The 14,745-nt window shown below is 56.7% G+C and overlaps 1 protein-coding gene across 1 annotated transcript in view; it reads right to left on the minus strand.

The window, feature by feature from the left end:
* The window catches only part of LRIG1 (leucine rich repeats and immunoglobulin like domains 1), a 111,521-nt gene that overhangs the window by 20,863 nt on the left and 75,913 nt on the right, over positions 1 to 14,745 (minus strand). The window contains exons 5-9 of the mRNA XM_045990031.1: positions 13,071 to 13,214; positions 11,103 to 11,246; positions 8,540 to 8,683; positions 5,897 to 6,040; positions 3,870 to 3,950 (exon numbers count right to left, since the gene is read on the minus strand). Coding sequence (XP_045845987.1) covers positions 3,870 to 3,950; positions 5,897 to 6,040; positions 8,540 to 8,683; positions 11,103 to 11,246; positions 13,071 to 13,214 — 657 coding nt within the window. The remainder of the gene's footprint in view (positions 1 to 3,869; positions 3,951 to 5,896; positions 6,041 to 8,539; positions 8,684 to 11,102; positions 11,247 to 13,070; positions 13,215 to 14,745) is intronic.

Here is a 14,745-nt window from a genome sequence, read left to right on the forward strand (position 1 = left end):
TTTACTTTTCTTTCTCCCGGAGGCAGTCTGGGTGAATGTGAGAACTGTCTCCTCCCGAAAGGGTTTCCACACGCTCTCTGTCTGCATCGCAGGCTTTCATTCCAAAACCAATAACCCCAACACGCAGCAACCTGCCGGCCGCGCTGCCTGCCTGCCCGAACCCCAGCGCCAGCCCGGTAAGGAGCAGCATGCGGGGCCCGGAGCTCAGGCGTCCGCGAGCGCCTGCCAACCTCTCGCTTCCTCAGGTCCCCCAGGCCCGGTCACTGTGCTCCAGGTCCCAGTAAAATGTATTAACTGTTTAGTGAAATCTCCCGTAAACTAGATCCAGGAGAAAGCTGGCCTTTATTTCCTTCATTACACATTAGTCACGCTGACCTCTTTTACAGGGAGGGCAGCCTGTTATTTCTAATGGTAACAATAGCAATAAAACAAATTCTCAATTAGGTGGGGGTTAACCATCCTGCTGGTGGATTAAAATAGCCCCTTACATTCTCCAGGCGCACATCTGGGGGCCGGGGCTCAAGCTGGCAGGCTGGGCCAGCTCCAAGAAAGGGTGGCTGTGGGGAGAAGGGAAAGCTGGGACCACGGGCTGCAGGGAGGCTCCTTCGGTCCCCAGGAGAGGTGATGCCTGGCTACACCTGATCCAGGGCTCCCAGAGACGGGACTGCATGCCTGATCTGCCCCATGCCCCGGCCTCAGAGCCGAGTGTGACCCCAGAAGTCAGCTATACAACCTCTTAGCATGGCTAAGTGCCCCCAGAGGCCTTTTGGGTCTTGCTAGCACAGCCCTGCAGACACCAGCAGACTGCTAAGGTGGGTCCTTGTACTGACCGGGAGGAGCCGTGACCTGTTGATCCCCCCCGGGCCCGTGACAATGAACAGCACCCCGTGGGCCCTGCCATCACTCTGCGAAGGCACGCGGGGCAGGACCTACCCAGAATCGAGAGGCTGGTGTCACGGTCTAGTTCTTCACGTTCCCCCAACACTCCCCTTTGCACACACCGTGGCCCTACCTGGGGAAGGCCATGGAGAGAACGGGAACCGTGGAGCAGCCCCTCCCCTCACGCCCCCCACACACGCGACTACCTGCTCCCCTGTGCTACTAACTTGTGCTCCGGAAAGCCTCCCTGCCTCCTCACGTACAGGACAGCGTGCAGAGCGCCAGCAAGGCTGCATCAACAGGATGGCAGGGAGCGCGCGGGGAGGGTCAGCTGGGTAAACGCGCCAGAGCTAGTGACCGTCCGTGGGCCCTGCCGGGACGCTCCAGCTGAAGAGCCAGCCGGCACGGCTGTACTCAGCAGGTGGAAAACTCAGCAGGGCGGCAGCCAGCACATCCGCCTAGAGGGAGGCCTTCTACGGCTCTGCTGCTCCCTATTCCTTTCTCGGTGAAGGTTTTCATTTAGCTCTGACCTCTTTGTGGCGGGACCCCAGGTCCTTGACTGACTGAGTGAGGCAGGAAGTTCTCCCTGCCCATTCCCGGGCAGGTCCCTGAACACCTTCCCGCACGTGCTCAAAAGGCAAGCCCGCACCCAGTCAGAGGGACCCAGCAGTGAGCGCAGCCCCACAGGTGACATGGCGGCAGCCCTTCTCTGTGCAAACACACCCTCGGGTTCTGACACATCCCAGCGCACTGCCCACCAGCCGCTCGGACGGGGTCACATGGGGTCATGGACACGTCTCTCTGCCATGGGCACAGAGTGGAGCTTCCAGGCAGGAGACCGAGTGGGGAGGCCAGCCAGGCCGGGCGGGCCCCTTCCTTCGCACGTGCACTAAGCGTTTCCTTGACACCTTCCACACACTCTGTGGAGTGGCTTTTAACCAGTGCCGGGCGCCAGGACCGCGGCGAAGTGTGGGCTTTCCTTTTTTCTACTTTAATGGAGAAGATTTCACACACCACCATGGGCCCGAAGCCCATAGGGGCCCCTTACACGGCTGCATCCAGCCCCCAACGGCACAAGGCTCACTTCCCTGCTGCCATACCCCTGGCCCAGCCCAGCTGGCTGAACGGGGATCCAGGTCACAGGCATCACACCATTTCATTTCTTCATCCAAGAGGAGGATTCTTTTTTCCCTTCTTCAACATAACCATGAGACCATCCTGTCTAAATAAGTGCACGTATTTAATCATACTAAACAATTCCTGTCCCCATCTCCCTCAGTTGTCTGCTTCCTGCCTTCATTCTGACACACGAACAGAGCCTCCAGCCCCGAGACTCTGCTCAGCGGGGCTGGGTGAGAGGAGGCGGGAGACGGCGTATTCCAACAAGGTCCCGGGTCTTAGGACCAGGTCAGTGTGGAAGCCGCTGCCTTCAAGGAGCCTGCATCTGACGGCACAGGGTGAGTGAGGCACACGGACGTAGGGCTTAAAGCAGAAGTGCTGAACCTAGTCCAGCGGGGAGGAGAGAAAACACCAGGGAACAGACCGCGGTGATCAGGAAGGCAGCACCGGGCTCCAGACACAGGCTGTGCTCTGCACAACCCCAGGGCCACCTGCGCTCACACACCAGAACCTCATGGATGTCACGCTACCTAAGAAGTGGCTCCCGGTTCCACTGGAGGGACCCACCCCCCAGAGGCCCTGGTGGCGCCGGCCGCCATGCTGCCCCTGCCCCCCCACATCCATGAGTTCGGGTGGAGGCCAGCGTCACAGAGGGAGGCCCCTGCAGGATGCGGGCGTGTCCTGCCCCAGCATCTCCACCACGGTGCCATCCTGCCTCTTCCCTGGCCTGCTAGGTACAGGGGCCAGGAGGGGGTCAGACGGAAGGAAAAGGAGACTGACAAAATTTTTGACATGCTGTCAGAATACAGGATGCTCAAAGAGAGAGAGAATTGTGAGAGAGCCAAGAGGGCAGATTCTCACTCAGAGCTGAGTCTACAGGGTGTGTAAAAACCACATTTTTCAAAACCAGTGCGAAGCTCTAACTCTACAGACTCCCCCCACCGCCGCAGGCTCTCCTGGAACCCCACGCTCTGCTGCTGTTCTTGGGCTATTTGCCTGACACTCACACTCTGCTCACCCTGTCACCCAAGAAGGCTTGTGGAGATGGAGTGGTGACTGCCTCTTCCTGCCGCCTGAAGCCCTCCCTCTGAGATGCCAGTCAGTGGTCATGGCTGCTCCCATCCCCACTCCTGGAGGCTCCCTGCGGGGCACATGCAGGGAGGGCTGGTGACACACGGAGGATAGGCAAGTGGGATGGGGGAGAACAGTGTGAGCTCTAGAGCCTGTCCTGACCCTCCTTGCTGTGTGGTCTGGGGCTGCATCCCTGCGCCCATGCTTCCTTGACCACAGAAAGGTGGCCTAACACAGCATGCACTCAGGAGGTTGTTAGATACAACACGTATGTACACGCCCTGCAGAGCAAGTAACAATCTCTAGGAGCTTCAAATAAAAACACCAGAAACCTCAAAAAATAGCTGTTATATTAACTCACAGTAATGATTGTTTCTGTTTAACGTTATGATTGACAACAAAAGTACTGACCAGAGACTCCAAACCACGAACAGTTCTTGGCTTTAGAATTTCACACGATTTCTAGGAATTAAGAGGGCAAGACTTCTTTGTGCAAAAGCAAGACCAAAAATTCAGCTGTTTTCCTGTCAGTCACAAATTCAGCAGGAAAGAAAATCTAACAGGCTTCTGAACACTAGTCTTTAGCCCCAGGGAAACCACCACCCAGGGCAGTGAGGACACCACTGGCCAGAGAAAGGCTGGGATGCCTTGGTTCCCTTATTCAGACTTTTCTTCCCAAACAAAAGAAGATATATGCGAATCAGCCCTGCTCCAGCTGGGCCCAGAACAAAGGAGGCATGGGGGAGCCTCAGAACCGCTGTGCACCCGCGCCACAGAAGTTACAGCTCAGAGACACTCACAGCTTGCTGAGACTGTCCAGCCCCGTAAAAGCGCCACTGGTGTCCTCTATCGTGCCAGAAATCTCGTTATGGTCCAGATCCCTGTGGAGGAGACAGAAAGAAAGCTCACCATCCAGCCTGAGTTCTCAACTCTCTTTAACAAGTGGGAAAACAGACAGACACCCACTCGGTCACCTGGAAGCTGAAAACATCTGGGTGGATTCTAGATGCCCAGCTACAACGTATGGTCTGCACAAGGGTAAGCACTGAGCCACAGGAAGCCCATTCCACACACCTTGTGGTGTGGCGTGGCCTGGTGTTCCCAGCATTCCCACAGAGTAGACGCAGGCCTCAAAGATGGAGCTCCCCCAGCTCCACGGGCTGCTCCATGTGGGTAGGGCCAGGTCCAGGGCAGGAAGAGGATGCAGACAGCACATGGGAATCCCCCCCGCCCCAGATCAGGCATCTGACTATGGATACTGAGAATGAGCCTGAAAAACGGCCCAAGGCACCCAGAGGAAAGGGACAGTGAAGGAGTCCCCTGCACAGGGTCCTCCCTAGGACCACTCCATGCTGGCAAGTAGGTTTGGAGGCTGGAGTCGTCCCTCCTCGCGGGGCCTGCAGAGGCGCTGACTTGGAGCCAGGGACGACATCTGGGCGCTGAGTCAGACTTGTGACCCACTTGCCAGGGCTGGTGCATGAGGCCAACTTTTCAGCCCAGTCTCCTCCAACAATGCAGATCACAAGGCGGATGACTCAGCTTCCTTCCCCCAGCTTCCAGGGCAGATCCCAGTGCCAGGCAAAGCTCCCACCTGGTGACCAGGCCCTCCCCCTCTGCCCCACCAGCAGCCCCTCCAACGGGACCCATGGTTCTGGGTTCTTACACCTTCCTCTCCCAAACCCTTTCCAATGCAGAAAGGGACGCTGCTCCTGGTCCCATGAGAGCCTTCGTGAGGAATCAGCACTGCCAGGACGGAGGGGAGCTCTGCCTGAGAATTGCAGTGCTCCTTCTGACCTTTATTTCAGAGCAGAAAGCTTGGAGCGCCAAGATTCTGCTGCTGGAAGGGACCCCTCCTGTTGGTAGGTCTCTCCTTATTATGTTCAGACTAAATGTTGGGGACCCAGAGCTGCCATTGTGTGTGCCTGTCTCCTCGCTCCTCGCTCTGGCTGCCAAAGCTTTTCTCTTCTTTCTGGCTCAGTCTGAATGTTCCTGGCCTTGTTATTCGGGCCCTGCAAGCACTCAAAGGCTGGGTGACCTCGGCTTTAATGGCCTGGCATCCGGGCTCTTTCACAGTCCCTACAATGGCCCAGCACTGAAGCCAACTCTGGCGTCTGGGCCAGGTGCAAGTGCACAAGGCCTTCCATCCTGTCACACCAGAGCAGGCCCTCTGTGCAGTGGGGCACTCCGGGAAGGAGGCTTCGAATCCCACTGTGACTGTCCGGCGGAAACCGTCCATCTCTCTCTGGGAGCTGAATGCCCAGAGTTGCTTGGATGTTCTCTGGAGCCAACAAAGGAAAAATTTTAACTCCTAGAAGAGCATCCTGAAGCCACTTCTGGGAGCCCCACCTACTAAGGAACTTAAAGGACGTCGTTGCCTCTACTTTGTTAAGTGACCCTACTGAAACTCAGGGAAAGACACAAGATTTCCTAAATGCATCTCCTGAAATGGGGCCTCCTGGACCCAGTGTGTGCTGACGGCAAGCGGGAAGACTCCAGAGACAGAAGGAGCACGCGGCGGCGGTGCTGCTCCCGGCAGCGGGACCCAAGCATCCCACCGGGGGTACGGCAGGTAACAGCAAGGGTCTGAGCCGCTGTCACCCTGTCAGCGCCACCCTGGGGGGACGGAAAGACATTTTTCTGCTCTACCAGTTTTTCAGCTGATTCTATGAAAGTGTGATATTCTCCACACGCAGTGGGTCAGTTCTGGACCCAGTTCTGACTCGAGAGCAACGAGAAGGGAATTCAACAAGGCAAGTGGCTGGCTCTGTGGTGCCTTCCCCGCCGGGGGACCCCTTCATTCTGTCAGCCCCCCCTGTGAACGACGTACAGAACACGCAGGTTTCGGAGGCCCCTGAAGGCGCCTTCCGCGATGTGGCTGATGGAGTTGTGGCTGAGGCGCAGGATGCTCAGGCTGCTCAGGTCGGCCAGGCTCTCCTCGTCCAGCCGCGTGAGGTTGTTGAAGGACAAGACCCTGGGGGAGGAAGGGAAGCACACGTCACCGTCGCGTCCCTTGGGCACGCCCTGCCCCTGCCCGCTCCTGAACATGGAGCCACGGTCAGCAGGGTCTCGGTGGGATGAGAGGACACTGGCAGGCTCACCACACTTCCAAGGGCCAGAGGGGTCGTGCAGCTAGAAACCCCCCTGCGCCCCACCCCCAGCTCCTGGAACGTTTGTGTAGGTCCCGGAGACCAGAAAGCCTGTGAGGCTGTGAGAATGAAACAAGGTCATGCAACACGAGAACCCTGAAGGCTCCAATCCCTCACGCCGGGGTCCATGGGGGGCGCAGGTCCTGGACTCAGGCTATCAGAAACCTCTTAGGACAGGGACCTCCCCAGCGTCGGGAGCAAGGGAGCCCAGTCACACTGCCGACGTCGGCCAGCAGAGGGCACCACTAGCCGCTGCGTGGACCCAGCCCGACTCTCACAACTTGCTGCCTTCTCAGGAATCTCCTGTCTCCGAGCCGAGCCGAGCAGGAGGCCCCCCTCATACTGTGAGCAGGACAGGGAACACAGACCCGAATCCCACAGCATCGCCCAGCACCAGAATCAAACCTTCCTCCCAGCACACCCTCCTGCACCTCTGCCACCACACGGCCCTGGGTTGGCTACTTGGCCTATTTGTCCTCCATGGTGGAAAATGGGAAATTTGGGCTGGGGTGGGAAGAAGCAAAAAAAAAAAAAAAAAAAAAAAAAAAAATTCGGAGAAGATTAATGGGTTTTTAAAGGCGGCAGGGAGTAACATTCTTTCCCTCCTAGGGAAATAAGTCATGGTGTCTGTCAGTTGGAAGGACCTGGCAAGTGATCAAAACTACATCCTCACCTGCAATTACAGAATTTAGCTTAGAGGAGGGGCCGGAAACACTGGAAAGCTATCCTACCTCGCCTCTGAGGTTCCTGGACGTCTGGCAAACTGATAGGAGGTTGAGGCATTTCCGTGACCTTCTCTGCCCCTGGTAACGGGGACAGACGACAGCTTACATTGCCCTACCTGCCAGACAGGGGCCCGGGGGCCACGCCTTCACCACCACCTCAAAACCAGCGGTGCGCGGGCCTCTGGCCAGACCGAGCAATGCTCCTCACTCAGCGACGGGCCTGGCTCGGGCACGGGGGTTGGAGAAGGCCTCTCTCGCTCCCTCACGGTTCCCAGGCCTGGACAGCAACCAAGCAGGAGACTGGGGGGTTTTCTGGGGGCCACGGCCTGAGCCAAGAGCTGGCCAGAAGCCATCCATACCATGTAAGAATAACGGGCAGCCGCACTGCCATGAAGGGCCAGGAAGCCAAGTGTGTCAGGTTAACAAACCCGCACCAAGGAGGGCCCGTCACAGGAAAGAGGCAGGACTATGGATTTTTACAGGAGATAATCATGGGCTCAGTGAAATTCGAAATCAAAGCCAGTGTGCCACAGGTACAGAGAAACACAGAGAAAGAGAGAAAAACACCACCTCAGGACTCAACACTGAGTTTAAACATCGCCTTGCTGGCCTGGTGAGGTCAAGAGGGAGACAAGACAGAGGCCTGGCACTTTTAAGAGCTGTTCATTTCAGTGGGTGAATCTTCGACAGGGAAGCCTACAAAGAAAGAAAACCCACCCAGACCCTCTTAACAAACACAAACACAATGGAAAGCTGGAACGGATAAACCCGGAGGGCATTACAGGGGAGGAGTTCATCTGGCGAGGAGCTACTCTTCTCCAATAGCACCCATCTTCTGCAGGGGGTCAGAAACAAAGGGGCCCAAGTGTGCCCTCCAGGGGCCGCCAGTGACGCACGGACACCGCACCACAGCCAGGCCCTGCTGCCATGAGCTGGTGGGTCACCATCAGTGACCTAGGCCCTAGGCCCGGCCCGCAGCCCAGTCTGGGGGTGTCTGGAAGGGAGGGCACACATCGTGCAGGGAGGGGCACAGGCATCTTGCCCCCTGCCACAGGGGTACAGAGCGGGGACAGGGAAGAGGTCAAGGGCTGGGATGACATGTCTAAGAGGAGGAAGGTGGGCGCCCCGCCCATGCCGCTCCCCTCCCCCGGCGGTCAGGGTGTCACTGTCGCTCCAGTCCCTTCTGTGTGAGCCCAAATAAGTCTTGTCACTAGAGACATACACGTCCCTGGGTGGAGACGCCAATGGACGAGAGCCCTCCAGACATCTGCAAGGAGAACACCCATGTTGGCTTCCCTTCTGGAACCTTCTCCAAGGCCTAGAAGGCCCTGGGGACGCAGGCTGACTGCAGGGATCCCCACAGCCCAACTCATCTGAAAGCAGGGGTGCAGAGAGGAGCTCAGGGCGTCCAGCTCAAAGCATCGAGTTCCGCACCGGGCCCGGCTGGCTGGGGCCGTCTTCCCCCAACACCGGCTGCAGGGTGCCTGCCCCTGAGCGCCCTGCCCCGTCGGAGCTGGTCGAGGTCGCTGGGCCCCGGACCCCATCAGCACTCCGGCTCTGGAAGGGTCACCACGGGCAGGGCAAAGGCGGGACACTTACAACTCGTGCAGCTTCGGGCAGAAGCTCCAGCCTTCACGGTTAATGCGGGCGATGGAGTTGCCGCTCAGGTGCAGCTGGTGCAGGGCCGAGAGGCCGTAGAGCCAGCCTCGGTTCACCTCCACCAGGCTGTTGTACTCCAGGTGCCTGCAACGACAGCGCAGGGGTGAGGGCCCTGAGGAGCTAACGGCGGTGGTGGTGCGGTGCGTGAGAGGCCGGCGGGGGGGAATGGGGGGGCATCTGGGACGGACGTGGGGGAGGACCCGCCAACCCAACCGGCAGATGGCCCTGAGTGGCAGGGCCGACCTGGGAGCTCGGAGGGCAAGGGGAGACTTCCTTGAAGTGACCTGTTTAGCCAAGGACAAGCGAACCAGGCACCCAACTGGGTACAGGGGTTCTGAGCACAAGGCTGAGCCCCTAAAAGGAAGAGAAAGTAGAGAAGGTAAGGGGTACCTTGTATCCCCTTCTTAGAGATAAGAAAACGGAGCCTGGGAGAAGTTGGATAACGTGTCCAAAAATCCCTGCACAGCACTGCAGGTGGTGAGGGGCTCGCATTCAAACCCCGGCCTGGTTCTCCAAGTCAGCACTCAGGACCGTGGTGCCTGGAGACACACCTGAGCTCCGGGGTCAGACAACTTGGATTTAAATCCCAAGTTCTGGGGGCGCCTGGGTGGCTCAGTGGGTTAAAGCCTCTGCCTTCAGCTCAGGTCATGATCTCAAGGTCCTGGGATCGAGCCCCGCATCGGGCTCTCTGCTCTGCAGGGAGCCTGCTTCCTCATCTCTCTCTGCCTGCCTCTCTGCCTAGTTGTGATTTCTCTCTGTCAAATAAATAAAATATTTAAAAAAAAAATAAATCCCAGTTCTGCCACTTTACTGGCCGAATGGGGCTAAAACATGGGTAAGATGGAGAGACCCGAGGGTAGCAACTTCACAAGGCGGTTACGAGAAGTGAACAGGAAAAGGCCTGGATTTCAGCACAGCGCGGAGGGCTTTGCTCCCACCGAGGTGCCCAACTGAGGACATTCTTACACTGGTTCCTGACCCTGCATGCCTGAGCCCAGGACAGCCCCAGCACACTGGCCTCGAATTCCAGTGCTGCCCCATGTTCCTATTACAAGGCCTTTGGACAGCAAGGTTTTGCTCTTGTCGGTCTCACTTTCTGCCTCTGCTCAAAATGTGAGCACATTTATAAATAACCCTCGACGTGTGTGAATGTGCTCGACATAAAAACCAAAGGGTATGTACTGACTCCATTTTCTTCTGGGAGCTCTCTGACTCTCAGCGCAGAACCACCTGGATTTCCAAGTTCAAAACAAGAGATTTAAGGCGGTCGAGTAAAAGTGCTTTTGAACTGATAGAAAGAGACGTGCGGCAAACCCCAGGGCCAGGAAGGGAGGGGGAATGAAGACCACAGAGCTAGCAGATGACCTCATTCACTGCGTGTGTGGGTCTGGGGGTGGGTGGGAGGGGGGTCATCAGAGAGGCTTCTGATACGGAGCAGGGCACGGAGCTGACGAGACGGGATGCAGGTTTTTGTTTCCTGCTTCCACTGCAACTGTCACAGAGGACATGAACACAGCGATGTAACTTACAGACCCTGGAGGGGAGAGGGTATGTGTGTGTGTGCACATGTACACACACGTGGGGTTCCTGAGCAAGCTGCATCACTGACCGTAACACAGGTCTCCAGCTGACCCACCAAGATGGGTGGAAACCAACAAGGAGGGGCGCCTGGCTGGCTCAGGCGTCTCTTGATCTCAGGGTTGTGAGTTTGAGGCCCACACTGGGTGTACAGATTACTTAAAAATAAAATCATGAAAAAAAAAAAAAGAAAGAAAAACCACCCAGGGAAGGATGACCAGAGACTGTCCCTTGGGAGCAGAAGTGGGGTAAAGAGGGGCCGGGGGAGAGGGGCCAAGGCCACGTTTCTGTCCTCTCTGACTGTACTCAGTCACGAGTATATGTTGCTGACCGCTGAAAAACTCATTTAGATGCTGAAAAATGGAAGACCGGTAACAGCCTTTTCTGCCATTCTCCACACGCCTTCCTGCCGCTGCTTTATGGGGCTTGGCCTGCAGGCGTGCTCTGCGGCCCACACGTCTGGCGGGAGGGAGGGCTCCCTTATAAAAAGTGGAACATCGGCACCACAGGACCTGCTAAGCTCACGAGACATAAATAAATCTCCCGGGAGGATCTCAACACTGGAGGCCCACCTGCACATCCAGACAGACGGTCAAGTCCCAAACAGGGAGACAGGGACCTTCCTGCCGCTGGTGGGAGGGCCCCACTCTGCATCCCGCTGCCCACCAAGGACGTGCAGGCGGGAGAAGCCCAAGCTAACCGGCTCTGTCTTCCGCCTTCAGCAGCCTGCTTCCCCTACCAGAAACACGGGAACTCCCCCGAGACGTTCTTCACCTCTCAGAAAAAGACTCTTAGATTGGGGAAAGCCACCAAAGCTACTGAGTGGGGCCCAGCCTCCCGAGACCTAGAGGGCAGGGGTCAGGCCCGGCAGAAGTCCTGGCGATGCTTGGAAGCAGGGGGCTGAAGGAGCCCAGCCCGCACTTACAGCACATGGATCCTGGATAGTCCCCAGAAGGCCCCGTCCGTGAGCTTGCTGATGTTGTTTCGCTGGAGCCTGAGCACCTCCAGACTGTCAAGCCCCTGGAACGTCAGGCCCTCGATGACCCGAATGCGATTCCTATTCAAGTCCCTAAAGAGAGGAAGGCGTTGGGCTCAGAGGTCAGGCAGCACGTGTTCCCCGCCTACACCTGTTCCCACGCAGGCCCGGCTGGGTTCCTGGCCAGCAGGGAGAACCATGATGAAGATGTCCCAGCGACGCCCAGACGGACCGCGGGGGCCCACCAAGTGTCCTCCAGCTGCTCCTGCCCGCCACGCAGCCAGGGACATGGACAGGGCCACGACTCCTGAAGGGAAGAGGGCACGGGGTTCTACAGAAGCCAGCCCCACCATGCCTCCCCGTGACTGATCCATGACTCTGCAGTGAGGAGCTGGGTGTGACTCAGGATGGGGACGTCTTACGTGAGGTATCTCTTAGCTCAGCAACAGAAATCCATACCAGATGCCCTGACCCGGGAAAAACCTAACCACTGGACCGCAGACAGCAGCGGCGGTTTCCACTGGAGGCGTTAGCGGGGTCTCTACCGCTGGAGAGGAGTGAGTGCATGAGGGGGAGGCGGGCAGCTGACACACCAGGAAGCTCACCCAGCTGGCTTCCAACCCCAGCGTGATAAAACCTCAGTGCACCAGAAGACTTCAGGAATCTGGGTGGGCTGGGTCCATTAGTAACCCTGGGGGTAGGGAGGGGAGAACACAGGGCTGACCAGAAAGCCCTTGGTTTTCCCCAAATACTTCTGTAGTGTCTCACGATGTGGCCCCACACATGACGTCCTGCGCATCACAGACCTTCTCCAGGGCTGAAGAGACCAGAGCTCTCCCGCACAGATGTGTGTGTGAGAGTGAGTGTGTAGGAGTGTGTGCTGGAGTGTGAATGAGCGTATTGTGAGAATGTGTGTACGTGTGACAGCAAGTGTGCATGTGTGAGAGAGAGACGGAAGCACAGGCGTGAGAGCGCTGGCGGGCAGGGCACCCTGTCTTGATGCCAAACCTGGCCCTGAACAATTGCTGTGTTCTGTGTAAGCCCAGTCTCTGCTGCTGCCTTCTGATACAGAGAGGACACAGGAAAACAAAACACCAGGGAGCGAAGGATCCACTGGGTTCCAAGAAATAGGTTTTCTTGAATCCAAACCCTGTGCATTTCTAGGAGTGCACTCAGCTTTGAATATCAGAAACAAAACAGGGGCATCTGGGTGGCTCAGTGGTTTAAAGCCTCTGCCTTTGGCTCAGGTCATGATCCCAGGGTCCTGGGATCGAGCCCCACATCAGGCTCTCTGCTCAGCAGGGAGCCTGCTTCCTCCTCTCTCTCTGTCTGCCTCTCTGCCTCCTTGTGATCTCTGTCAAATAAATAAATAAAATCTTAAAAAAAAAAACACAAATAAATCCTTTCTTAACAAAAAACCAAACCAACTACCTTTTAATATTTATCAGCAAGACAATGGCCCACCTCTTGCTCACAACCCTGACCCCTGGCCACACTAGCTTCTTCTCAGACTGTTGGTGGACACCATAACATCCACAGTACAGATTTTATGAGAACTTTAACACACACACACACGAAACCCCTAAGACAAATGCCCCAACCCGGAGCCTAAGCATTAGCCAGGATCAGCCAACCAGCAGGATTCTGCATTTCATTTTGGAACGTGCCAGTGAGGACAAGCATATATATCCTCAGTGGATCTTGGTTTCTCCACAACCTGAGGCAGCCCACAGGCACCAGACCCAGCGTCTAATTTGCTTTTATTAGGTGTCGCCACAGGGCCATTAAGGATAGTTTATGCAGAGCCTGACAGAGGCGGGGTGAGGAAGGGGCTGCACTTGGAACATGGTCTGTGGGGACATCTGGCCTCCATCGGGTCTGGCTCACCTTAATGAAAGCGCGGGTTCTGATACTCACAGTTGTGTCAGCCTGGGTAACTTGAATGCTTTCATGGGAAGGTGGGTGATCCTGTTTTTGCTCAGGCGAAGCATTACCAGCGACCGTGACAGGCCATCGAACGCTCCCGACTCCAGGGTGCCAATCCGGTTGCTTGCCAGGTTGCTGGAGCGGCGCAGGACAGAGAACGCAGGGGTCAGTAGGGGCCTTCCTCATTCTGTCACAGACACTGGTGGGGCTGGGGACAAAAGCCAGCACACACCCAGAGGGACGGGTTTCCGATGACACACTTATCATCTTTACCCTTGGACGGGGGAGCCAGGAAATCTGGCCACTTCGGGCCTCGATGGACGTGTCACTGGGGCTGCCTTCCATTGTGGGGGAAGGGTCAGTGTCCTTGACCTCCGTCCCAGCACCCTCACAGTCCAGCCGGGCTGTGCACAGGGCCGGTCTCCAGAGCTACCTGCGGGATTCCCCCAGTACCCACGAACCAAGAGTGAGGGTTCCGAGCTGATGAGAAAAACCCTAGAATCAGAAAGTGAACCTCCAGGCAAGATCAGAACAGATTTATTAATGTAGGGGAACAGCCCTAAATTTTATTTATTCAAAGACTTATTTCTTTATTTTAGATAGAATGCCTAAGTGGGGAGAGGGGCAGAGGGAGAGAATTTCCAGCAGACTCCTTGCTAGGCAGGGAGTCCAACTCAGGGCTCGGTTCCATGACCCCAAGATCAGGACCTGAGCCGAAATCAGGAGTCGGATGCTCAACTGACTGAGCCACCCAGGGGCCCCATCAGCCTTGAATTTTACGGTGGTTCTCACTATACAACTTTATGCATATTTATATATAAATATATAAATACACATACTCTTATAAATGTGTGTAAGCCAATTCATTTCAATCATTTCCAGTGTATCAAAGAAACACTAGTTGAGGAGACCTGCAGGGGTCCCGCTGGACAACAGGCGATTCTGTAACGGGGTGTCCACGCAGGGGACTGCGCACGTGCCCAGCACCTCCCCTCAGAGCGCACGGCAACGCACAGGTGCCATCTGTGCGCACATTCACCAACGCACAGAAAGAAGAAGAAACAGAGAGAAAAGGGAAGACCAAGATGTTATTCCTCTCAGAAGTTGCCACTACAACCTCTTTCCTTCCGCCTTCCCTGGACAAAGGCTGCTTTTCGTGGCTGCAACAAAAGGGAAAAAGACCAGAGAGGATCAGCTTCCAGACAGCCGGGAAGGTATGAGGCACTTTTCGCCTCTCCCTCAGGCCATGGCCCAGCGCCGGGCACACGGGGACCCTGTGCCAGCGGTGGGGGGTGAGGGGCGCCTGCACTCTTCGCTCCTGACACTCCACAGTAGAGAACAGTCTGTGTCATGGAGAGACACTGGCCGGGAGCTGCCAAGACAGCAAGTCCCTCCTGCTTCCGTGCAGAAGGTCAGTGCCATTCAGTTCAGTGGCTGCTGGTTTCTCTGACCCAAGCCAGCGAGGCCCAAGTGGCAAGTGGGCACCTCTGAAGGCCCCAAGTGGGGGCACAGCACTGTCCCCCAGCCTCACAAAGGCCAGGGCGCCTCCCGTTTCCAATTCTGCAGCCTTGATGCAGCCTAAGAAAGAAATCACTCCCCCTCCTTGGGGTCTGGGACAAGCCATGTGCCAGCCTTGGCCTCCCTGAACAGAGGGGTCAAAACAACC

Source organism: Meles meles, chromosome 20, assembly GCF_922984935.1.
Source record: "Meles meles chromosome 20, mMelMel3.1 paternal haplotype, whole genome shotgun sequence".
NCBI lineage: Eukaryota > Metazoa > Chordata > Mammalia > Carnivora > Mustelidae > Meles > Meles meles.